Source organism: Bufo gargarizans, chromosome 2 (assembly GCF_014858855.1).
Source record: "Bufo gargarizans isolate SCDJY-AF-19 chromosome 2, ASM1485885v1, whole genome shotgun sequence".
Lineage (NCBI taxonomy): Eukaryota > Metazoa > Chordata > Amphibia > Anura > Bufonidae > Bufo > Bufo gargarizans.
The window spans coordinates 497,971,305-497,997,929 of NC_058081.1; the positions used below are offsets into that span (position 1 = coordinate 497,971,305).

Below are 26,625 nucleotides of genomic sequence, written 5' to 3' on the forward strand. Positions count from 1 at the left end.
AAAGTTCAATCTTTCATGGACTCAATATGCCCCTCAGCGAATACCTTGGGGTGTCTTCTTTCCAAAATGGGGTCATTTGTGGGGTGTTTGCACTGCCCTGGCATTTGAGGGTCTCCACAATCATTACATGTATGGCCAGCATTAGGAGTTTCTGCTATTCTCCTTATATTGAGCATGGGCTGAAAGAAAAAATGAACGGCACAGATTTCTTCATTCGCATCGATCAATGTGGATGAAAAAATCTTTGCCCAAAAATGTGCAAAAATAAATAAATAAAAAAGGAGGGGAAAGGCGTCTGCCAGGACATAGGAGCTCCACCAAACATCCAAACCCACTCAGCCCGTATGCCCTGGCAAACCCGATTTCTCCATTCACATCAATCGATGTGGATGAATAAATCATTGCCGGAATTATTATTATTATTTTTTTATATATAAAGTATTTGCCAAAGCATATGAACACCGCCCCTCAGCTCATAAGCCTCGGCAAACACTGCAGAGGAGAAATCTCGTCTTGCAGCGCCGCATACACCGACTTTTGTGTAATCTGACAGCAGCGCAATGCTTCTGTCAGAATGCACATCAGTGCTGCAGCTGGTTGATCGGTTGGTCCACCTAGAAGGTAAAAAAAACAGGCCGCAACGAAATAAAATTTATTAACATTAACTTTATATAACATTTGAAACAGAACATTAACTTTTATAAACTTTATTGAACTTTTGGAACATTAACTTTTTTGCTTACCTGTGATTTTATTTTTTGCTTTTTTTACCTTTATAGGACAAACCTCTCCTTCCCCATGGGACAATGTGCAAAGCGCAAATCGCCCAGAGATGTGGCGAAGTACATTATGCACTTTGTCCCAGGTGAAAGGAGAGGTTTGCAGCAGCTCTGTGTGAAAGGGCCCTAAGACCCCTGTGTGCCTGTCCTGTGTCAACCAATCCCTATACTAAGTGTACCTGTGTGTGGTACTTCCAGAAACACTCCCCTAAGCATAGGGCACGGTGGTCAGGGCAGTCTGGACAGAAATAGCGGGTGTCACGTCTAATTCCACTCCTGCTACAGACACAACATCTTTTTCGGGGCGGCGCTTGGTTTGAGGTACCAGCAACGACATTGGGGAAATGTCGCTCATGTAGACGGCTCACTACACTGGTGGTTGGGGCCACGGAACCTCCTGGATACAGGAGGTTCTCAATGATCTCTTCCTGAAATTTGAGGAAGGATCCTGTTCTCCCAGCCTTACTGTAGAGAACAAAACTATTGTACATAGCCAATTGAATTAGGTATACAGACACCTTCTTATACCAGCGTCTGGTCCTGCGGGAGAGTAAATAAGGAGCCAACATCTGGTTATTGAAGTCCACCCCTCCCATGAGCAAATTATAGTTGTGGACACAGAGGGGCTTTTCAATGACACTGGTTGCCCGTTCAATTTGGATTGTCGTGTCTGCGTGAATGGGAGGAGAGCATGTAAACGTCACGCTTGTCTCTCCATTTCACCGCGAGGAGTTCTTCGTTACACAAAGCAGCCCTCTCCCCCCTTGCAAGACGGGTGGTAACGAGCCGTTGGGGGAAGCCCCGGCGACTAGGTCACGCGGTGCCACAGCAGCCAATCTGTTCTAGAAACAAATGCCTGAAGAGGGGCACACTTGTGTAGAAATTGTCCAGATAAAGGTGGTACCCCTTGCCAAATAAGGATGACACCAAGTCCCAGACTGTCTTCCCACTGCTCCCCAGGTAGTCAGGGCAACCGACCGGCTCCAGGGTCTGATCTTTACCCTCAGACAAATTTGTGCGTACAGGCGCCCGGTAAAATGTATCAGGGACTCGTCTATGCAGATGTTTTGCTCAGGGGTATACAAATCTGCAAATTTGGTTTTAAAGTAGTCTATGAGGGGCCGAATTTTGTAGAGCCGGTCAAAAGCTGGGTGGCTTCTGGGACGAGAGGTGCTGTTATCACTAAAGCGCAGGAAACGAAGGATGGTCTCAAATCGTGTCCTGGACATGGCAGCAGAGAACATAGGCATGTGATGAATTGGGTTCATGGACCAATATGACCGCAATTCATGCTTTTTTGTCAGGCCCATGTTGAGGAGAAGGCCCAGAAAATTTTTAAATTCGGAAACTTGGATGGGTTTCCACCGGAAAGACTGGGCATAAAAACTTCCCGGGTTGGCGGCTATAAATTGAGTGGCATACCGGTTTGTTTCTGCCACGACTAAGTCAAAGAGCTGCGCAGTGAAGACCAGCTCAAAAAAAACCAGTGCTGATCCGATTTGAGCTGTCTCAACCCGAACTCCAGACTGGGTGGTGAAAGGGGGAACTACTGGTGCGGCTGAAGATGGGGGCTGCCAATCAGGGTTTGCCAGCACCTCAGGGACTCTACGGGCCTGTCTGTGCGGTGGCTGCGACGGGGAAACTACTGCACGTGCCACCGTACCAGCTTCAACTACCCTTCTGGTCCTCGCCACTTCACCATGTTCTACGGCAGTGCTGGTACTAGGTCCAGGATGGGCTGTTGGTGTATGCCTCACCACATAATCCGACAGCACCAGCCCCATTTTGCTGCCCTTGAAGCGGATCCTGCGCAACCTGTGGTCTAGCAACACGGGGCCGGGTACGCCTGGTGGTATCAGGGACCTCAACCTCATCGTCCGAACTTTGGGTCAGACTGCCACTGCTTTCTACAGGTTTGTATTCTGACCCGCTGGATTAGTCAGATGAGGGTTCCCATTCCTCATCCGACTGGGTCAGAAGCCTGTAATCCTCTTTAGAAGAATACCCCTTACTTGCTATTTGGTCAACTACATTTAGGGGTATTCCCTGAGACTACCCAAGAAAAAAAGCAAGCCTGTCTTACAAATGGGAGGCTACCGAAGTACAGGAAGCCGCTGCGATTGATAAAAAATATCAAAACTGATTTTTTTCATCGCCGCAGCGCTTGTGTAGTGATTGTGCAGTGATAAAAATAAAAAAAATTGTTACTGCGGCGGGGCGGGCGGGGGTGAATGCACGTGTGGGCGACCGATCAAGCCTGATCGGGCAAACACTGCATTTTGGGAGGAGGGCGAGCTAAGGTGACACTAATACTATTATAGATTTGAATGTGATCAGTTCTGATCACTTACAGATACTATAAAAGTACCAATGCTGATTAGCGATACGCTAATCAGCGAATCAGTGACTGTGGTGCGGTGGGCTGGGCGCTAACTGAAGCTAACTACCTGCCAAAGGGGTCTAAACTAACCTAAACCTAACAGTCAATACTGGTGGGAAAAAAAAGTGACAGTTTACACTGATCACTTTTTTCCCTTTCACTGGTGATTGACAGGGGTGATCAAGGGGTTAATTGAGGTGATGGGGGGTGATCTGGGGATAAATGTGTTGTGATTGGTGTACTCACAGTGATCTGTGCCATCTGCTGGGACCAACCGATGAAAAGGAACCAGCAGAGAGCACAGAAGCCATTTAACACATTATATTTATAAATATAATGTGTTAAATGGCTTGTGATTCTATTTTTTTAAGTCACCAGCCTGCCAGCGGTGATCATCTCCTGCAAATTTTTTCTGACCCGCACTGCGCATGTGCGGACCGGCTTTGCGCTTCATCTCGCGTCTCGCGAGATGACGCGCCGATGCGTCTAAGAGGAACAACCCGACCACCCGCAGGACACATCCCTGCGTTAGGCTGTCGGGAAGCGGTTAACTGCGGACTGTCGGCTTTAATTTGAGGGTATTTACATCCAAATCAGGTGAACGGTGTAGGAATTACAACAGTTTGCATATGTGCCTCCCACTTGTTAAGGGACCAAAAGTAATGGGACAATTGGCTTCTCAGCTATTCCATGGCCAGGTGTGCGTTATTCCCTCATTATCCCAATTACAATGAGCAGATAAAAAGGTCCAGAGTTCATTTCAAGTGTGCTATTTGCATTTGGAATCTGTTGCTGTCAAGATGAGATCCAAAGAGCTGTCCCAACAATCTGCGTGTCTAAAGGCGCAGCAGATCACCCGATGAACGAGCAAAACGCTTGTTCATTGGGTGAAACGGTTGATCACAAGTCATCATTAGGCTGAAAAAACAAAACAGAGAGATAACAAAAACATTCGGCATGGCCAAAATAACTGTTTGGAACATTCTTAAAAAAAAGGAACGCATCAGTTAGCTCAGCAACACCAAAAGACCCAGAAGACCACAGAAAACAACTGTGGTGGATGACCAAAGAATTATTTCCCTGGTGAAGAAAACACCCTTCACAACAGTTGGCTAGATCAAGAACACTCTCCAGGAGGTAGGTTTATGTGTGTCAAAGTCAACAATCAAAAGAAGACTTCACCAGAGTGAATACATAGGGTTCACCACAAGATGTAAACCATTGGTGAGCCTCAAAAACAGGAAGGCCAGATTAGAGTTTGCAAACGACATCTAAAAAAAAGCCTTCACAGTTCTGGAACAACATCCTATGGACAGATGAGACCAAGATCAACTTGTACCAGAGTGATGGGAAGAGAAGAGTATGGAGAAGGAAAGGAACTGCTCATGATCCTTAAGCATGCCACCTCATCAGTGAAGCATGGTGGTGGTAGTGTCATGGCGTGGGCAAGTATGGCTGCCATTAGAACTGGTTCTCTTGTATTTATTGATGTGACTGCTGACAAAAGCAGCAGGATGAATTCTGAAGTGTTTCAGGCAATATTATCTGCTAGTATTCAGCCAAATGCTTCAGAACTCATTAGACGGCGGTTCACAGTGCAGATGGACAATGACTCAAAGTGATGTCTATGCTTTCCAGACTTCCGGCTGTAATTGACTGCAAAGGATTTGCAACCAAGTATTAAAAAGTGAAAGTTTGATTTATGATTATTATTCTGTCCCATTACTTTTGGTCCCTTAACAAGTGGGAGGCACGTATGCAAACTGCTGTAATTCCTACACCGTTCACCTGATTTGGAGGTAAATAGCTGCAAATTAAAGCTGACAGTCTGCAGTTAAAGCACATCCTGTTCGTTTCATTTCAAATCCATTGTGGTGTATAGAGCCAAAAATGTTAGAATTGTGTTGATGTCCCAATATTTATGGACCTGACTGTATATAGCGCTACTGTATTTCGCAGCACTTTACAGACATTATCATCCAACTGTCCCCAATGGGGCTCACAATCTAAGGTCCCTATCAGTAGGTCTTTGGAGTGTGGGAGGAAACCCACGCAAACACAGGGAGAACATACAAACTCCATGCAGATGTTGTCCTTGGTCAGATTAAAACCTAGGACCCCAGCACTGCAAGGCACCACTGAGCCACCGTGCTGCCCATACTCCATAAATATCTGATAGGAGCAGGTCACAGAGGTAGGATATCATATAAATGTCCAGTTAATGCAAATCAATATCTGTAGTGGAGTGGAGCACCACAGTCAATGCCAGGGAATGGTGGATGCAGGCCTCAGAAGGATTGGTATCCAAACCCCTTAAAATTACTGTGTATAATAGCCTATAAATAGAAGAAGCAACACTCCAAAGATACCATAGAAGAACTGAAACTGTGCTTGTGCATTGGATGCATAATTTCACTGAAGATTTGGTGCTGCTTCTTCTGTTTGGAGACTATTATAGGATCTACAGTTAGATGACTTATTTTTTGTGGTATTGTATGGAAAAGTGTGAGCTTACCTGACCCCAAAAAAAACTTGCAGGAGGGTGCAAATCCCAGAGACAAAGAAGATGGTGCTGATCAGGTGACTCTGTGTCAGGGGGTCATGGGTTATGCACAGGTCTTTGGATAAGATCAATGGAATAGCGACAATCCCACCGAGGGCGGTCAGGTAATGCTGCAAAGTGAATTCAGAGACAAATCATTCAATGCTCTCTCCAAATAGGTGCTATTCTAGGGTCTACAAATATGGCCACCATTACAGCTGCCATGGTTTGTCTTCCAACTTTATAGACTTACCTGGATGCCCAAAAAAATACACATGTACCAAGGGGGCACATCTGTCACTGTATACGCCAACTTGTTCCGAGCATTGTCCAACATTTTCTTCTTTTCAAGGCTGGGGTCTTTTGTATCAAATGACGACATGATTTTATAATGATTAACATCTTCTATCTGTCAAAGAGAAGAAACTTCACTTAGAAATCAACAGGCCGTTGGCACCAGTAAGAACTTTATTATGTTTAATGGGCTTTGGACTGTAGAAGACAGAATCATATCCCTTTTAAGATTAGGAGACGTTGTTGGCAACATGTCTCTCCATATAATCAGAGGACATGCTGATGACATAATGTATAGTGTATGAGAAGAGGGAGGGGTAAGAGCGTTCACATTAATGATCACTCCTTTACCTCTCTCCAATCATTACAAAGTGAAAAGTCTTATTTTTGACAAATCACTGATCAAATAAATTTACTTAACATCTCACAGTAACCACAGTATTTCCCATGATGCAAACAGATAGGCCCCTACAGGATACAAGAAGAGGGGTCATCTAGATTATTAAAGCAACAAGCACTCTAGACAACAATAAAAAACAAAGATATATTTTAAAAAAAAGTGATTTATTGGTGACAATACCGACAAAAAATAAAATACCACCAAACTTCAAACAATAGTATGCCACAAAAGTGAAGGCGTGAATTGCCCATAAACATGTATAAAAGATAAAAATGACCAGTCTCATTTGTGGCACATCGTTTGAAGTCTGATGGTATAATTTTTCTTTTTGTTGGTAGGGTCACTGATAAATCTCACATCGTTTTTTCTATCTTTGGTTGTCTAGAACAGTTGCTGCATAATCTAAATGGCCAATTTTCATGCATCCTGTAGAGGCCCATCTGTTAGCCTCAATAGTATTCAATTCAGTGCCATACTGTAATGGATGACAGACAGCACCTGGACTTTGGACTGAAATGCTAGTGATGGGGCAATCAAGTGCCATTGTGTGCAATGACTTCACACAGGATGATAGATCTGTTTGCAATTTTCACATTATTTGTAATCATGATGATCTCATCTCAGTACTGTCCCTTCATTACACAGCTGATCTCACATGTGGTCGAGTAACCTTTGGACTGTAATCTCTGCACCCCCTACAAGTTCTTCACTGGCCTTCATGACAATAATAGTTTAAAGGGGTTTTCTGGGAATTAAGAAAATGAAAATACTTAAATATTGCTTTATTATAAATATATTCCCAAAAAACCTTAATTATTTATAATGGCTCGTTTTGTCTAGGGAGCAATCATTAGGAGAAATAAAATGGCCACATCCCTACATCCGTGAGCGGGCCATATGTCCTGGAGCAGCATTGATTGTGCGTAAGGGAGTACACAGCATCATAGACTTCAATGATGCTGTGCACATCGGGCAGCCCGCGGAGCTATTGTCCCTCACTAATATGATCTTATGAGTGTGGGACAATAGTCCTGCCGGCAGCCCGACGTGCACAGCATCACTGTAATCTATGATGCTGTGTGCTCCAGTGCGCACGATCAATGCCGCTCCGGGATATCTGACCGTATAGGGGGAGTGCATGCGGTCGTGTGCAAGGGCCCCAAGTAATATAATGTATGTATACAGTGGACTCCACCAGCAGAATAGTGAGTGCAGCTCTGGAGTATAATGCAGGATGCAATTCAGGATCAGTACAGGATAAGTAATGTAATGTGTGTACACAGTGACTCCACCAGCAGAATAGCAAGTGAAGCTTTGAAGTATAATGTAGGCAGTAACTCAGGATCAGTACAGGATAAGTAATATAATGAATGTATACAGTGAGTGCAACTCTGGAGTACAATACGGAATGTAAGTGTGGTTTGAGACAGCCTGATAAGGGGTAATAATAACTTGTCCTGATCGACAAATGATTGTCACAAAGATCGTTCATCCCCCGGGCAAATTAGAAGATGTCTAAGACCTTTTTCTCGTGACACACCATACTTCATGTTAGTGGTGAATTTGAGTTGAAACGTTTTACCTTTTATGTATAAAAAAAAAAGAATAAAAAAATTAACGGAAAATTTTGAAAAATTTGCAGTTTTCTAAATTTGAATTTCTCAGATTTTAAGAGAAAATAGTTATTCCTTGCAAAATAGTTATTAATTTACATTCCCCATATGTCTACTTCATGTTGGCACAATTTTGTAAATGTCATTTTAAATTTTCAGGATGTTAGAAGGCTTACAATTTTGGAAATTTAAAAAATAAAATAAAATAAAATAAAAACCATTTCAGTTCTGAAGTTACTTTAACGGGCTTACATATTAGAAACCACCCAAAAATGACTACATTTTAGAAATTACACCTCTCAATTTATTCAAAACCGATTTTACAACCTTTTTTAAACCTTTAGGTGTTCCACAGGAGTTAAAGGGAACCTGTCACCCAAAAATCGCCTATTAAGCTGTTTACAGTACCTTATAGTGCTGTATAGTCGTTTCCTGATGCACTTTTTGTTAGTTTTGCAGCATGTATGCTCAGTCAGAAATCGATGTTATATTCAGCTGCTGCCCCGTGCTTCAAGTCAGGCTTGAAGTCACGGGGGCAGCGGCCTCGGCGTCTTACATGGCCCTCTCCCCGCCCCCTGCCTCTGTGACTGACAGCCGAAATCCGATTCCGGGACCGCGCTCAACGGCCGCATGCGCAGTAAAGGGGGGCAGGAGCGCGGTCCCGGCTGCCGCGCGTACTACGCGCCGTCTTACTTTCGCCGCACTGCGCATGCGCCCGACATCCTGTATCAAACGCGCCCGCGCCCAGATGCCGGGCGCGGGCGCGTTTGATACAGGATGTCGGGCGCATGCGCAGTGCGGCGAAAGTAAGACAGCGCGTAGTACGCGCGGCAGCCGGGACCGCGCTCCTGCCGCCCTTTACTGCGCATGCGGCCGTTGAGCGCGGTCCCGGAATCGGATTTCGGCTGTCAGTCACAGAGGCAGGGGGCGGGGAGAGGGCCATGTAAGACGCCGAGGCCGCTGCCCCCGTGACTTCAAGCCTGACTTGAAGCACGGGGCAGCAGCTGAATATAACATCGATTTCTGACTGAGCATACATGCTGCAAAACTAACAAAAAGTGCATCAGGAAACGACTATACAGCACTATAAGGTACTGTAAACAGCTTAATAGGCGATTTTTGGGTGACAGGTTCCCTTTAAAGCAAAATTGAGGTGAAATTTTGAAATTTCATTTTTGTGTGTGCAGATTTTCTATTTTAATCCATTTCTTCTGAAACCCAGCAAGGGTTAACAGCAAAACAAACCTCAATATTTATTACCCTGATTCTGTAGTTTGCAGAAACACCCCATATGTGGTCATAAATCTCTTCATGGGCATACGACAGGGCTCAGAAGGAAAGGAGCACAATATTGTTTTGGGGGGCAGATTTTGCTGGAATGGTTTTTGGGTGCCATGGCACATTTGAAGAGACCCTGAGGTACCTCTAGAAAGAAAACCCCAAAAAGTGACAACATTTTGGAAACTACACCCCTCAAGGAATTGATCGAGGGTGAAGTAAATGCTTTGACACAACAAGCATTTCATAGAATTTAGAAACACTTGGCTGTGGAAATGAAAAATTACATTTTATTTCCAATAAAATGTTGCTTTAGCCCCAAATTTTTAATTTTCACAAGGCATAACAGGAGAAAATGCACCCCACAATTTTACAATTTTTTTCATTAATATGGCAACACCCCACTTGTGCCCGATAAACTGTTGTTTGGGGGAATAGCAGTGTTTAGAAGGGAAAGAGTGGCATTGGGATTTTCTAACATGGAATTTGCTGAAATTGTTTTAGGGGCCATAATATTTTAATTTTTTCACCAATGTAGCCTTGTCAGGGCTTTTTTTTTGCAGGATGGACTGCAGTTTTTATTGGCATCATTTTGGGGTAGATATGTCTCTTGCGGTATACAGTATATGATAATTTTATTCTGTGGGTTGATACGATTATGGTGAGACCAAATGTATATACTTTTTTTTTATGTTTTACAACTTTTTCAGTACAAAATCACTTTTTGTATTTGCATCGCCATATACTAACATCCATAAAATTTTTATTTTTCACCAATGTAAACTGTGTGAGGATAGGCTGTAGTTTTTATTAAAATAATTTTGGGATACATATGACTTTTTGATCACTTTTTCTTAAATTTTTTGGAAGGTGAAGTGACAAAGACAGCAATTTAGTCATTGTCTTTTAATTTAGTTTTTTTACAGTGTTCACCATACAGGATTAGTAACATGATCCTTTTATAAATCATGTTGTTAAGGATTCGGCGATACCAATTATGTGTCGTTTACTTTATTTTTTTATTTTATAATCAATTATTGTCATGGTCCCTCAGGTGACTGATGTCAGGAAATCAAGGAGATTGGCTGAGCATGGAGGAATCTAACAGCCTCCTTGATGTCTCTTGATTCAGTGTTGATAGGATTAATGACCACTTTCCTTTTCTCAGATGTTGCTCAGTGGCCTCTACCCTTTATAGTCTCACCCCACCCTTCTGACTATGCGGTTGATGGCTTCATTTGGGTTTGGCTGAGCTGGTGTGAGATCCTCTGTGGTGTTCCTGTTCTTCTATCTCTACAGAAGTAAAGTGTCGCATTTGTTTGTATTTGTTATATTCCCTGTTGTTGTATCTGGGCCTGAGACAGACTTCCATTCATCCATCTGGGGAATGGGTTGTCTCTGGTCCTAAACTTTTTTCCAGGGCCTTATAGGAAAATCAGGGCCTAGGTATCCTGCTTATGAATATTTCTACCTTCAAGGTCTATTCATATTGATAGGTGGTCAGGGCCCGGATTAGGGTTGTCTAGGAGGTGACTTGTTTCTTCCCTAGTTTCCAGGCCCAGTTACTGTTCCCCTTCCCTCCTGTGTTCAGTGTAGAGTCGTCGTCCCCCCCCCCCCCCCCACACACACACACACACACACACACACACTGATCGTGACATTATCAACCGCCACAAAAACCGCCATTTCGTTCAGGTCAGTGCAGCTATGGATCCTATGTCTGTACTGGTCAAACAGCTGCAGGGACTGTCTTTGGATGTAGCTGACCTCCGCGCGACAGTCTTATGGATTCAGAGACCACAGGCGGCTGGTTCTGATGGTGGGTACCAGGCTTGCCCTGAACCTAACGTTGCCCTCTCTGACAGATTTTCTGGGGGTAGTGACAATTTCATTCGGTTCAGGGAATCGTGTAAATTGTACTTTAAGCTGCGTCCATACTTTTCTTGGGATGATTGTCAATGTGCGGGTATGATCATTTCTTTGCTTAAGGATGATGCACAGTCTTGGGCTTTTTCTCTGCTGACCGGATCACAGTCTCTCCAGTCGGTAGATCAATTTTTTTAGAGCCTTGGGTCTTATTTATGTTGACCCGGATTGGATCTTTCAGACAGAGAACAAGTTACGTGACCAATCTTAGCCCTCATGCACATATATAAGTGGCTCAGCCCCCTTCCCAGATGCCTCAGTGTCAAGGTCCTTGTGCTCTGCTTAGGTTCCTGATCACCACTTGTGTTCCTGACTCGTACTTGTGTCCCTGGATTCTGTTACTCATCTGATCCCTGCAGCTTGCCTTGACTCTCCTGCTGCCGAACCAGATTGCCTGACCTGTACCTGTGCCGCCTGCCCTGACCTTTTGCCTGTCTGACTACACCTCTGCCTCATCCTTCTGTCCTACACTGTTGCTCCTGGTAACAACTCCGGCTGCCTGACTACGCCTGTACTTCTGGTACCTTTCTCAGGTACCTCCTGGTCTGTCTAGACCAGCTGCCTCCTCAAGAGGTAGCGACCTGGTGTTCACCTCGGGAAAGTCTTTCTTCACCTTCAGGGGTATTGTGAAGAATCGAGGGGTTCACTTATACAACGCCCTTAGAGGAGGTAGGACACGTGGTACAGTGGATTCACACCTGCAGATATGGGAAAAGGCAATTTTATTTAATATTTTTATTTTATTTAACTTTTTTTATTTTTACACTTTTTTTAAAATCAAGTCCCACTTGGATCTTCAAGATCCAGTGGGTCTGATTGCTGTACAGTGTACTGCAATAGTCATCTAATGTAATGCACTGTAATGTCAGTTTTACATTGACACCAAGGTCCCATTTACACGACTGTATTTTTGGTCAGCATCCAATCTGCATCTTGTGCAGGCCGGATGCTGTCCCAATCATTTCAATAGTGCTGCAAAAAATGTGGATAGTACAACATGCGCTGTGTCCATCTGTGTGTCTTTTCCGTAGCCCCGCAAAAAACATAGACCATGTGCTATTCTTGTCCGTTTTACAGACAAGGATAGGCATGGTTACAATGGATCTGCAAAAAAAAAAAAAAAAGATAAGATGCTAAACGAACGTCACACGGATGTCATCCATATTTTTTGTGACTTAGTGTTTTGGAAACTATGGGATAAGGTGGCAGTTTTGTTGGGACTATTGTTAGGGTACATATGATTTTTGGTTTATCTATATTACATTTTTGTGAGGCAAGGTTACCAAAAATAGAAATTCTAAAATTTCATCTCCATGTGCCATAAACTGTTGAGCAACACCTAAAGGGTTAATAAAGTTTGTAAAATTTGTTTTAAATACCTTGAGGGGTGTAGTTTCTTAGATGGGGGGGGGGGGGGTCACTTTTATGGCGTTTCTACTCTAGGGGTGCATCAGGGGAGCTTCAAATGGGACATGGTGCCCCCCCCAAAAAAGGCCATCAAAATCTGCCTTCCAGAAACCATACAGCGTTCCTTTCCTTCTGCGCCCTGCCGTTTGGTCATACAGCAGTTTACGACCACATATGTGGCGTTTCTGTAAACTGCAGAATCAGGGTAATAAATATTAAGTTTTGTTTGGCTGTTAACTCTTTCTTTACTACTGGAAAAAAAATGGATTAGAATGGAAAATTTGCCCAAAAATTGCTGTTTTGGCAACGTTTTTATTTAATTATTTTGACAGTGTTCATCTGAGGGGTTAGGTCATGGGGTATTTTTTATAGAGCAGATTCTTACGGACGTGGCGATGCCTAATATGTCAACTTTTTTATTTATTTTAGTTTTACTAAATAATATTTTAGAAAATATTTTTTTTTAGTTTTAGTGTCTCAAGTCTGAGAACCATAGTTTTTTATCCGATTGTCAGTGGCTAAATTGGGATATAAATTTAGTACTCCATGGAAGTGTGGTACTCCCTGAAGCAACAGTCAATGCAGAGGCCCGGATGATCGGGGCACGCGTCACACTGAATAGTGATGTCCTTCCGTATCCCCCTCCTGTGACACACTCTGCACTTTTTTGGGGTCAGTCCCTTCTTTCCAGTATAGGGGACCACACCTGGAAAGCGTTGGCCAGGGATGATCCGGGCACCTCCAGTTCCCGAGGAACTCTGGCCTGCTCTTTCCCGGTCAGAAAAGATCAGGGCCTTGAGGACTGCCTCATAGAACTGAAGGAATGTCCCTGTGTTGCCAGCTCTCCGGGACAGCACAAAAGAGTTTTACAAGGCAACCTGTACCAAGTAGACCGCAACGTTTTTGTACCATGCCCGGGTTTTGCGCATGGCATTATATGACTTGAGGACTTGATCAGAGAGATCAACTCCTCCCATATACCGATTGTAGTCGACGATACAATCGGGCTTGAGGACCGTTGCAGCGGTACCTCGCACAGGGACAGGGGTGATGCAGTTACTGTGAATTAGTAATGACAGTACAAGAACATCCCTCTTGTCCTTATATCTGACCAGCAACAGGTTTCCACTGCTAAATGGCACGGGTCGCACCCCTGGGGATAGGTACCTGGTGGGGGTGGGAAGGGAGGCCTCGTTGATTTTTTTGCACGGTCCCACAAGCGGACGTGAATCTGGTGGCAAGGGACCTGAACAGGGGATACTAGTATAAAAGTGATCCACATACAGGTGGTAACCCTTATCTAGCAGTGGGTGCATAAGGTCCCACACAAGTTTCCCGCTAACACCCAGAGTGGGGGGACATTCTGGGGGTTGAATACGGGAATCTCGCCCCTCGTACACTCGAAACTTGTAAGTGTACCCTGAGGTACTCTCACAAAGTTTGTACAGCTTCACGCCATACTTAGCCCGCTTTGAGGGAACATACTGGTGGAAAATGAGTCTCTCCTTGAAAGCAATGAGAGACTCATCAACCGGGACCTCCCTTCCAGGTACATAGGCCTGTGCAAATTTGGCCCCAAAGTGATCGATGACCGGCCTGGTTTTGTACAGGTGCAGTCATTTCCGGATGCCCTAAAATCGGGTACGTGTCATGGCCGTACTGTAAAGTGGGGTCTGGTAGAGGACGTCCTCACTCCAGTATTGCCTGACACTAGGTTTTTTGACTAGGCCCATGTGCAGCACGAGGCCCCAAAACGGCCACTGGCCCTAGCCAAAAAGGAGCTCGGATGTTGAGCAACGAACTGTTGGGCGTACAGGTTCGTCTGCTCCACCATCAGGTTTACAAAGTGGTCACTGAAAAAAGACTAAAGTAGTAGTATTCAGTGAAGCCCACTGTGAAAATCTGGATTCCTGGTTGGCCTACAAAATCAGGAATAGGCTCAAAATGCTCTGGGGTACACCAGACAAGTTCACCGGCAGGGGGCTCCGGTGCACTTAACTGGTGAGCCCCAGAGCTGCTCGTACTAGTGTGGGCCACTGGGTCCCTAGCATGGCTGTCCCCTTGCGCCGTCTGGTGGCGGATGACAAAAGGAAAGTGGGGTCATCCTTGTCCTCACTGGGGCTCTCGGACTCGGAGGCAAGCTGGGCGTATGCCTCCTCGGCTATAGGGGAGTGAGTGTGTGCGTGCGTGTTAAACTTTATTTGGTGTGAGTGTGTGTTGACCAAAAAAAAAAACCACTAACTCTCTAATCACCTGTCCAAAGCTGATCAGCGGTGTAGTGTGCGATGCCCTAACAGTGGCTGGACGCTAAGAGTGCCGGCCACAGTCAGCGTACGCTGAAAAAAAACTGCATGCGCCCCAAAAAAAAGTTGTTGGGGGGGGGGGCTGGGGGGCAAGCTGCAGCACCCCAGACACCCGATTTAGGGTGATGCAATCAAAAACTTCCACTAACTTTCCCTGAATATCCCTGCCTAACCTTTCCCTAAATACCTTGCAGGTGGTGTACAGATGGGGGTGCTGGGCACAGATGGTGGTGCTGGGGCACAGATGGGGGTGCTGGCTGATTATCTCGGCTCCCGGACTGAAAAGGAGGAGGAGAGGAGCGCTGCTGTAATTTGAAATGCCCGCCCAGCCGACCAATGAGAGGCGATCCCGAATAACCCGGAAGCACAGGTGTGAATTGACCTGCGGTTTGCTGCGATACAGGGGGGAGGGGGGATTGGCGCCGGTGATCGCCTGACGGTGATCGGAACTACTCAAGACGTACAGGTACACCCTGTGTCCGGAAAAGGTTAAAGCTAAAGTTTTTGGGGGCTTAGGTTATCCTTTTTAGAAAATATTCACTCCTCCTTTGTAAATATTTACAACATGGGGTTGCATCTTGGTCTTTGCATGGGCTGTTGTAATAAAGTCACACAAGTCATCATATTTCTCCCAGCCATTAAATTTTCTTCTACAATAGGCCACTTAATGACCAAGAGACTTATTGCCAGTTCCTGGAATGAAGGCAACAACCCCTCGTAACATGAATGAATGACTGTCCAGGTGTATGTTTACAGGTATTTCAGACAGTGTATATTGTGTTTCCCCACTTATTTCAATACAAGGTACTTGTCCAGTGGTGCAACTGTGTGTGACCGAACCAAAGAAATTTCAATAAAGATGGTGACTTTAATGGCTTCAGACATTTAGGTTTAGTCCATCTTCCAATGCTAGCTGAAGTTTACTCAGTCCATTAGTTTCTAAAATATATGTCCATTGACTGGCAGAAGAGGGATTGTCCTTGAAGAAGTTACATTTCTAATGCAGTACACAGAAGAACACGGTGTTGTCATTACTGCACTTGGTACCTGTCTCATCGTCATTGAGATTATCTGTACAACATTGCACTCAGCATTGACCTGCCTCACACCTGACTTCAGCTGAACATATTAAAATACTCCTGAGTATTTTTGCCCTCATTGCATAAGCTTTTATTCCAACTCCCTTTGTCACAATTGTCTGCACCTATTCAAAAATGTCAACGTTGTTCTCTTTGTTGACATACTTGCAAAATAATCCACTGTCCCAGAATGCACAACAAAGGCTCTGGCAAAATGAATCAAATGCACAGGTATTAATGATACTTATTAGCATTTGTTTACTTTTAGTTTATTTATTTTTTAGCCAGATGGTTTCCATTTTTTTCAAAATGCTCACCTTTTTTTTAATTTATTTTTTCCTTTACAGTGTGTGTCCATATGCAGCCACTCGGAACATGGGGTTAGGTAGGACAATCTCATTTTTTGGAGGAATACTGAGACCTTTCCATTTTTCAACAGGCTGCTCCTGGAAGCTATTTTCATCACCTGATTTTATGTGAACTTGTGGATTCTCCTCACAGTTGCAGTTTTTTTTGCCCATTCTCTTGCCTCATGTTTTCACTGCATTCGGTTTTCTTTATGGGGGCAGAGGAAAGTCTCAAGATGACGAAGTACAAATTGATCAGTTCTAATAGGGAGACATTCGTGCCATCTTTTATGTTTTTAAATTCAGCCTCAACATTTGCAGAACTTGCTGTCATATTCATACTTTTAAAGTATGGGACCATCATGGCTGTCCAAACTGGAAGGTAACATACCATTCTTATAACGTTTGGAACAAGCTCTGTAAGGAATTGTAAATTGTCACGGTCACCATGATTTGCTGCAAGCATCTTACTCCTTTTTTTATTTTAATAGTATCTTTTTATTAAAGTTTAACAAAAAGCATACAAACACTAAATTTGCAAGCAAACTACAAATAAGTCCAGTACATTAATTCTCATGGGATCGATCATAGCAGCTTCCTTTAGCCCTTGCTCAGGTCAGAAGCGAATTGTAATTTAGTAGTATGAATAGCACCCAATATATTATGTCATGGAATAATAGAGAGTACTGCATACACACACATTCAAACAATACCCTTATCGGCCTGGATACAAACCACCGCCTCCTAGGTTATAAGCGTTTGGGCTTCAATCCAAGGATCCTATATCTTCATGAACTGGTTGGAGTTTCCTCGATGCTCATATACAAACTTATATAGCTCAAGATCAGTATTAACTAGTTGTATCCATTGTTGCACAGTAGGACTCTTAGGGGGTTTCCAATTCAGGAGGATGGTCTTCCTGGCATAGAACAAGAGTATTCTGTATAATTTCCTACCGAATTTGGTGGGAACAACCTCATTAGCTATCCCCAGCAAACTCTTCAGCGCAGTACAGACATTGGGAAAACCCAATTTATCATTAATGTAAGTGTGAACTTCTTCCCAGAAGCTATAAATGACCAGGACATTGCCAAATCATATGTATTAGGCAGCCCTTCTTATATCCACATCGCGTACACTAAGGATCTGATCATTTACCCATTTTGAATAATCTCTCAGGGGTATAGTATATCCTATGAAGCCACTTAGCTTGAATCAATTGGTCTCTAGCGCTTACCACTGTGGATCTCCATGTATGGAAAAAATTTTTAATATGTACATCTTCTAGATTTTCGACATCTCTTCTCCACTTGACAAATGAAATATCAAGGGGAGAATCCTGTAACGTCATTAGCGAAGCATAGAGAGCTGACACCGGTTTGACCAAAGAAACCCTCCTGACCACTGCTTCTACAGGTCCACACTCCAGTTTTAATGGTTCTCTACCAAACTGGACATGACAGGCATGTCTAAGCTGAAAGTATCTGTACAAACCATGTTGGGGCAGATTAAATTCCTGCTTCAGACTGTTAAAGGATCTAAAAAGACCCCTATCATACAGTTGGGCGAGATAACGCACCCCTTTTTGGGGCCAAAATTCTAATTTCGTTAATGAGAACAATTCCGGTAACCCTCTATTCCTCCACAATGGCAAATATGGTGACCAAGTAACACTATTCTCACCGGAATTACGCATCAGATTCCATTTAACCCAAATATTTACTGCCGCAGCTATTGATTGGGTATAGTATTCTGCAGAACCAGCCCCTTTCCTATATGCCAAATTCGTAAGCTCCTCATAGGACCCCATCAACGCTGCCTCCAACACTACCACTGGATTGCCCGAGTCAGCCCGTACCCACCACGCCACATAACTTAGCTGCACAGCTACATAGTACATGTACAGATTGGGCAAAGCAAGGCCCCCCCTGCAGGTAAGATGCCTGAAGGGTGCATCTTGCTATTCTGGGAAAAGATTTGTTCCATAGAAAAGGAGTGATTGCTCTATCTACGGTAGTAAAGTGTTTCCTGGGAAGCAGTATTGGGGCAGCCCTATATAGGTATAGAAATTTTGGGAGAAGAATCATTTTTATAATATTGATACACCCAATGAGATTTAACTGTAAGTTTTCCCATGCTTCTAATTTTTGGGTAATGTACTGCATTGTAGGAACAACATTTAGGTCGTAGAACTTTGCCACCTCTGTGGATAACTATCCCCAAATATGTAAATTGCTCCACAATTTGAAGCTTAGTGTTCAATAAAATGTGAATTGGATCAAACCAATCAATTAAGCAAAGACTTGATTTGGCCCAATTCACGCGAAGACCCGAGAAGCTACCAAAACAATCCACTACATTTAAAAGGGTATCTAAGGACTTCCCCGGATCAGCTAGGTATACCAACATTATCATCAGTATATAACGAAAGCTTTTCTGTAATCCCGGCTATCTCCCAGCCTTCTAGACCTCAGTTAGAGGAAATGAGTATCGATAAAGGTTCCATTATTAATGCAAATAATATGGAGGAGAGAGGGCAGCCCGTCTAGTACCCCTACCTAAGGAGAAGGAATCCGATGTATACCCATTTACCCTGACTCTCGCCGTTGGGGATCTATATAGCATCTGTAGCCATCGCAGAAAATTCGCAGGGAACCCAATCGATCTAACACCGCCCACATAAAGTCCCACTCTACTGAATCGAAAGCCTTTTCATTGTCCAAGGAGGCAAGAACCCTCATACATCGATTATCATGATTGACCTGAAGATTAGTGAACAAACGCCTTAAGTTAATATCGGTAGTCTTCTCTGGCATGAAACCCGACTGATCTACCCCAACCAAGGAGAGAATTACCTCCCTGAATCTCAATGCCAGTACCTTCGCAAAGATTTTGACATCAAGATTCAGAAGCGAGATAGGCCGATAGGAGCTACACTGATCACATGGTTTCCCCTGCTTATGAATTACTACAATTTTTGCCTCTGAAAAAGATGGAGGTAGTGAATCTTGTTCCAACGCGTATCTCAACAACTTCCCCATTCTAGTAACAAGGTCCTTAGAAAACCGCTTATACCATTCAGCTGGAAATCCATCGGGGCCCGGGTTTTTTTGGTTGCTAAAGAGTTGATGGCTACTTCAATTTCAGAATCCGATATGTCTGCCGCCAGGGCTCCCCTGTCATCACTATCAAGTAAGGGAATGTTAATACCTGCTAGGAACTTGGTAATCTCTCCTGGAGAGCATGTGGTTTTGGAAGCGTACAAGTTCGCATAGTAGGAGGCAAACTGACAGCAGACATCTTTAGGCTCCCTCAACAACACACCCTGATCATTTAGCACTCTTGCCACTACCGTTTGCTGGGTCTCAGATCGAGCTAGATATGCCAAAGCTCTACCACACTTATCACCATCTGAAAAAATGGTTTGTCTCCGATTCAAGAGTTTCTTCTGAGTGTACTCAGTCAAATGTAGATTTAACCTACGTTGTGCATCCAGCCACATATTTTGCTTCTCACTACACGGATCTAGTCGAAACAACCTCTATCTGCTAGTTCCATCTCCAGTTTCGACTGCTTAATATTTAATTTCTCTCTGTGAGTTGCTATTGCAGCAATCAATGCCCCCCTCATTACTGATTTGAAAGCATCCCATTCTACCAAAGGATTAGTAGATCCTTTATTTTCTATCCAGTAGTTTCCCATAACATCTAGGCTATCACTCACCACCGGCAAGACCTCTAGCCACATGGGATTTAACCACCATTGCTTATCGGCTGAAGCCAACGGCCGAGACAGAATCAGAAGGAGGGGGGCATGATCCGAAACACCTCTCGGCAGATAATCACTAGACCTGATATAAGGAGATAGGTCCCTGTTAACAAAGGCCAAGTCTATACGTGACAATGAGCCAGTGGAAGCTGAGTAACACGAGAATTGTGTATCTGTGGGATAAAAATAACGTCACGTCTCTATGAGACCATAGACATCAGCCCAACGCGAAAGCGTATTGTTGTGAAAGGCCTGGGATATCAATCTGTCTCGTACTGGATCTAAAGTGGCATTGTAGTCACCCATAATAATGCAGGGCGTTGCTGGAAACATACCCAATATCTCGGTCCGATGAAGGTACAATCACACACAAACATACATACCATATCAAAGATAATTCCCATACAAACGCCCTTCCCCAACCACCTCGCCCAGTCCTTCCCAACACTTCCTAACATGGTTGAGCCCGAATCCCTTAACTAACAACCTTTTGGGTATGATATCACTACCCTAACCTCTAAATGAACATGTATACCATATAGGTATGTCAATGAGAAAAGGCAAATAAACAATTTCTCCTATTACGGTGTGTACCTATTCAGGGTACTATCACCCAGCAAACATATATAGAGTTAAAACCTATTAATAGACAGAACCAAAAGATTAGGGATTATAACAGGAATAACAGTAAAACAGTGAAGCCTAACATTCCCACCCCCTGCAAAACATTCCCGTCAGTAATGCAATCTAACATTTAGGCAATTATTAGCTCTTTTAATTGTTACCGCTAGAATACAGTCCGTCAGCGATAGGGCCTTACATTTAGATTCCTGTCGATCCAATCTGTTGCTTCTTATGGAGTATTAAAAAAACAGACAGTTTCTCCATCCTGTACCCACAGACGGGAAGGGCAAATCATTGCATATTTCACATTCTTCTTGTTCAGCCGTGCTCGGACCTCAGTAAATTGCTTCCTTTTCTTCTGAACCTCCGCAGTAAAGTCTGGGTAAAATGACAAGCGGACATTTTCATAGGTGATGTAACCCTTCTGCCTGGCAGCCAGCAAAATAGCGTCTCTATCTCTGTAATTCAGGATTCTCATAATGAAAGGTCTTGCTGGGGATCCCGGCGGTAGAGGCCTAGTAGGGACCCGAGGTGCCCTTTCTACAACAAAGCAATTGGAGAGAGTAGTAGGATGCAACACCTCTTTTATAAGTTGTTCTGCGAATATTTCTGGGGTAGACCCCTCCGCTCGCTCCGGCAGGCCCAGGATACGAATATTATTACGCCTGCTATAATTTTCAGCGTCTTCCGCTCTAGCTTGTAGCATCTGGACCTGTTGTAACAGCTGCCTGATGTCATTTCCAACCATTCTAGAGGCATCTTCCACGTCGCTTACTCTTTGCTCCACTGCAGCTGTTCTCTCGCGTATTTTGTCAAAGTAGTGTTGTAAACAGCCAAGATCAGACTGGAGATGATCTATTTTTGATGTGAGAGCAGCTTGACAAGCTGCTATAGCTTTCATAATTTGAAAAGCTTCAGCAGAGGCAACAGGGATATGAAACCCCTCACTTTCTTGCTCAGTCTGGCTCATGGCATCCATGTATTGATTAACAGTTGATGGAGCCACAGAAGAGGTTTTGCGACCCATAGAAACAGTCCACAGACACTAGAATGGCCGGCTTAAGTGTGTCATACCTGCAGTATAGCAGATAGCTGTTGTACTGTACAGGGGGATAGGTGTGTCAGCCCCACCACTAAATAACTCTGCAGGCTTCAAGAGGGCCCCCCAGCAGCCACTATAACATCCAGAGGGAAGACCTCCTAGGTCAGAAGACCACAGTAAGTCTCACACTAGCGACCTTAGTAGGGGAGAGAAGTTCTCACACTCTGTCCCTCAGCCACACTCCGTCTACCAGAACAGGGGAGAGTTCTTCAGCGCACTACCTCCACATTAAAGATGGCGCCCGTCACTCAGCAGCCTTTGGTAGTTCCACTGGAGAGATACCGCTCCTGCAGTGTGTTCTCAGCGCTCCACTGAGGCCTGTCACACCGCCGTTACTCTCTCCCTTCTCAGCGCAGTCTTGCTCCCTCTCCTGCGCCGTCAGCGTCTTCAGGATTTCACAGGATCCGCGGCGCCTAGGTCGGTGAGGTACGTCCCTAATGTTCAGGGGACCTATTGGTTCTTGTGGGGGCTCAAATCTGATTCTGATGGAGCACTGCTCTTCGGCTTCGTCACGTCATGCAGGTTAGGCCACGGCCCCCCAAATTTCTGTTGCTTATATTTTCAGGTCTGTTTGGCAGGGTTGAATTGGCTTATCCTCCTGTTCTTTCATCTCCACGAAATAGTCATCTTCAGTGACAGTGGGTAAAACGCATCACTCTGCAATAAGTCTCTTCAGTTGAGCTTTGCATGTCTCTCATACAACTGGTGTGCCTCTGTCATCACTTTCTTCTGATTCAATAAAAGCAACAACTGAAATTGAATAAATGAGTTCTCTGGCATCAAGTGAAGTAGACTTGTAGTGTCCCACTAGGTAAATGTGGGCACTACACAAGGGTCAGTTGGGCCACGTTGTCCTCCTACTCCTAAGGGACAGTGGCAGTATATTTAACAGTCCATTTTAATGTATTTATGTGTATTGTTCCCCTGTGATGTGTGCAGCAGGCCTATTGGGGTGTAGTGTAGCATCCTAGACCCTAGAGGGAGATAGAGAGCCCCTAGTATAAATGTTCAGACCCAGACAGGGAGGAGTTAGTCTGTAGTCAGGAGTCTGAAGACAGAGGTGAGAGGGTACCAGCCAGAGACATGCTGAGGGCCCCCTCCTGACATGCAGCTAGACAGCCCAGGCTTCTAGTTGCCACCAGGAGGCTAGTGCAGAAGTCTAGCTTGCCTGAAGTTTTCCTGAGCCTATGTTTAACTCAGAAGAGTCACCCCATGAGAAGAGTTTGCCTCCTGGGAGAAACCTGCAGTTCCCACAAGCCAAGCAGAGCCAGTGTACCAGCTAACCAAGTAAGCTGAAGGGCAGAAGAATTATAAGTGTAAAGCAAGGATAAATATGGGAGGAAGATTTCTACCAAAGATAAAGCCAGTATTAGGGCATCCTAGCCTTGGGATAAGAGCAGACAGGAGTTCTAATGAACAGTGTACACTATTTCTGAGGAGAAGGTACAGCCTGATCTGAGTGTGTTGTTGTTGCCCTCTGAGTATCTTGCAAGGAACCGTATACCTGCCATTATTTGTGAAAGCCTGCTTGTGAAGTGAACCTGATATATAGAACTGTATTGACACCCAACTGTACAAAGTTGAACTGTTTCACCAGTAAAGCAAAGTTTGGTTCACTATACCATTGTGTTCCTCATTTACTGCAACTATAAATCGGTGTGCCACCGTTACAGGCACTGGCGTCACGTTTCTTAGAGGGACCTTGCCCCAGGCACATTAAACACTAGCAACATCCAGGGCACCTCATCCACCATCAGGCCTGGTCCCAAAATACAGAGTGTGCCCCAGAGGTCTCCTGTGCTAGCCTCTCCTTCACTGCCGTATGCCTGCCCAGGGTTTTCCTACAAAACTGTGAGTAACCCTCGCTTGCCCGTTAACCGTGACCTCACAATCGCAATACCCTGCGGGTCTGGCGTACTGCAGACTGTAGAAGTTGTGCCATTGCTCTGAGATAGAATTCCTTTACTCTGTTTCCAGCTTGTCTCAGACATTCCCATTGGCTAATAAGCTTGATATAGTGTGCAACATCGATTCTAATAAAGCATGGTGGTAGGTTTGATACAACATTCCTAGTCAACACTCATTTATATATGTCTTCAAGTCTGGGTAAGGGGTGAAAGCCTTAACTAGAGCTCCAAGCAAAGTGAGGAAGAAATCACAGACTGCTTCCTTTGGAACAGTAGCACCTGCTTGTTTCCATTCTGTCAGCCATTGTGCTATGGAATTAATAGTATGGCTCTCAGAAAGCATCTGTACTACTGGGATATGATCTCCACATGAACACAAAACCCCTTGGTACAAAAAGATGTGTCCAGAAATGCCAACAGGTCTTTTTCATTTTCTCACTACTGAACCTGTTGCATCAAAACTTACATAGGAACCCAAGTTCTTTGACTTCATTTGGTACACTTGCATCTGAGATGGGGTCCAGTAATGGAAAAAACTTATCCAGACCAATGTTGTGTATGCTTCCAAGCTGAGGAACACTTTATTTCAGGAGATGTAATGAAAGGATTGGGTCCTTGTGCATTAACTCTCTGTCGGCAATCTCTTGCTTGGCTTTTCTTAATGTTGCTAGATTTGGTAGATGGCTAGGCTCAGGGTCACCAACATCCATAATTTTGTAAGCTTCAGCTGCTCGCCATACATGTGCTTGTTTTCGTTCTTCCCAGAGTTCTTTCGACACCCTTCTTCTTAAATCTCCTGATAATTTACATTTTGCTTTTCCTGTGTGGAGACGGTCATCGATATTGCAGATCATGCACTTCAGCACTACCGGCCTGGCAATCTCTGGTATTTCTTCAACTTTTATGGATAGTTGTGCAACGCACTCCGTGCAGCACCCTATTATGGCTATGTAGTGAGATACAACATTTGGATAAACCTTTGTCCTCCTGAATTTAAGTGTGCACGATGACTTGATATTTTTCCAGATCTCCTCATTCAATATGCGAGTCCATGCACTAGGTTGTATTCTCTTTTATTAGCATACAGAGATTGATCATTGTAAATGACTTTTTCAGGCCTAATTTTGATCCAGCTCTGAAAAGAAAGACTGAACCCAAATTGAATGTCACAGCACTGAACGGATGAATGACTCTCTGTTCCTTCTGAGCTTTGACTGTTGGAAGGTTGTTTTGGGATGTTTGTGACATCTTTGTACAAAGGGCTTGCCATACATTGTGTCGGTTTGTCTGTACGGACGTATAAAGGTTTTTGAGGAAATGTAGTTGTTGAATTTTTGAAATGCTATTGCATTTCCTATAATAATTTTTTCCCTTGAAGCACAGATGACATTTATAATGTCATCATATTCACAGGCTGGCTTCCTGGGCATCTGATAGAAACAAAAATGTTTTTTTTTTTGTTTCATTATTTACATTAAGTGTAATATATGGAAAATTATTGAGTAGCATATGCTGTGGATTTCTAGCAGCATATTACTATGTGTGAACGTACCCTAAAAATTAGTGCCAGCTGCTGAAAGCAACCGCCACTCATTGGCTATAGAGTCATGAGCTTACTTTATGGTAATCATAGTAAACAATGTTGTGAAGTAGCACTTACATTGAAAACTACTATAAGCTAGGACTCCACTGAGTTTTTTGTCTTGAAAAAAAAAACGCCAGAAAAGCTGCAACAGTTTTTCCCTGCATTTTGGCGTATTTTCTGGCATTTTTGCCTTTGTGTGGAAATTGCATTTTTGGGCTAATTTGGCAGTTTTTTCCCCAAAGGACCTAAGAGTATGAATATAAATTATATATATATAATATACAGCTGTCCGCCTGTCCGTGCGGAGGCGAGCGGAGCGGAGGCTGAACGCCGCCAGACTTTATTTTTTAAAATCTTTGGGACAAAAGTACTACAATCCCCGCTTCAGAAGACTCTTTTATGGTGGGAGTTGTAGTCTAGGGCTAAGGAACGATCACAGCAGGTCTCACTCCTGACCCACTGCAACAGACTTATTAAATGTATAAGCCATCGGCATTCACTCCCATCTCTGATCTCTGCACTGTCAACAATTCATATCCCGCTGGGAGCTATGATTAGTGAAATAGGTACTGACCAATCAGAGCTCCCGACGGGGATTATGAATTGTGACAGAGATCAGCTGTCTGTACAGTGTAGCAGAGAATAGTGAATGAATGCCGCCTGCTTATACAGTTAATAAGTTCGGATCGCAGCGGGTCTCAGGAGTGAGACCTGCTGTGATCTTTCCCTCAGCCTCTGGACTACACCTGCCATCATGGAAGAGTCTTTTCTATGATAGAGTTGTAGTACTTTTGTCCAAAAGTAGAAGAATAAAAAAAAATAATAAAAAAAAAAATAATATGCCAATGTTAAAACCCACATGGCGTTTTTCATGGCGTTTTTTTCACTCTCATAGACTTCTATTGGAGAAAAATGCCAAGATTTTCCCGAAAAAACACGAGTCTCAACAAGAGGTCGTTTTTGAAAAACTGCCACTGAGGCATAAAAAGCCAAAAAACTGCAAAAGAATAAAAAAAAAACACCAAATAAAAAAAAACGGTGTGTGGATATGGCTTGTTGCGCTTCCCTTTTAACCACTTCAGCCCCGCTAGGTGAAACCCCCTTCATGACCAGAGCACTTTTTACACTTCGGCACTACACTCCTTTCACCGTTTATCGCTCGGTCATGCAACTTACCACCCAAATGAATTTTACCTCCTTTTCTTCTCACTAATGGAGCTTTCATTTGGTGGTATTTTATTGCTGCTGACATTTTTACTTTTTTTGTTATTAATCAAAATGTAACGATTTT

At 43.9% G+C, this 26,625-nt stretch overlaps 1 protein-coding gene across 5 annotated transcripts in view; it reads right to left on the reverse strand.

Annotated features, from left to right (window-relative positions):
- LOC122926514 (solute carrier family 23 member 2-like) overlaps window positions 1-26,625 on the reverse strand; it is a 150,382-nt gene that overhangs the window by 55,214 nt on the left and 68,543 nt on the right. For 4 of the 5 annotated variants that reach the window (XM_044277900.1, XM_044277901.1, XM_044277902.1 and 1 more), the window contains 2 exons: window positions 5,955-6,110; window positions 5,675-5,832 (listed from right to left, as the gene is read on the reverse strand). In XM_044277900.1, the coding sequence (XP_044133835.1) occupies window positions 5,675-5,832; window positions 5,955-6,110 (314 nt within the window). Of the gene's footprint in view, window positions 1-5,674; window positions 5,833-5,954; window positions 6,111-11,804; window positions 11,911-26,625 lie in introns of all 5 variants that reach the window. The other variant, XM_044277904.1, reaches the window with a different exon arrangement.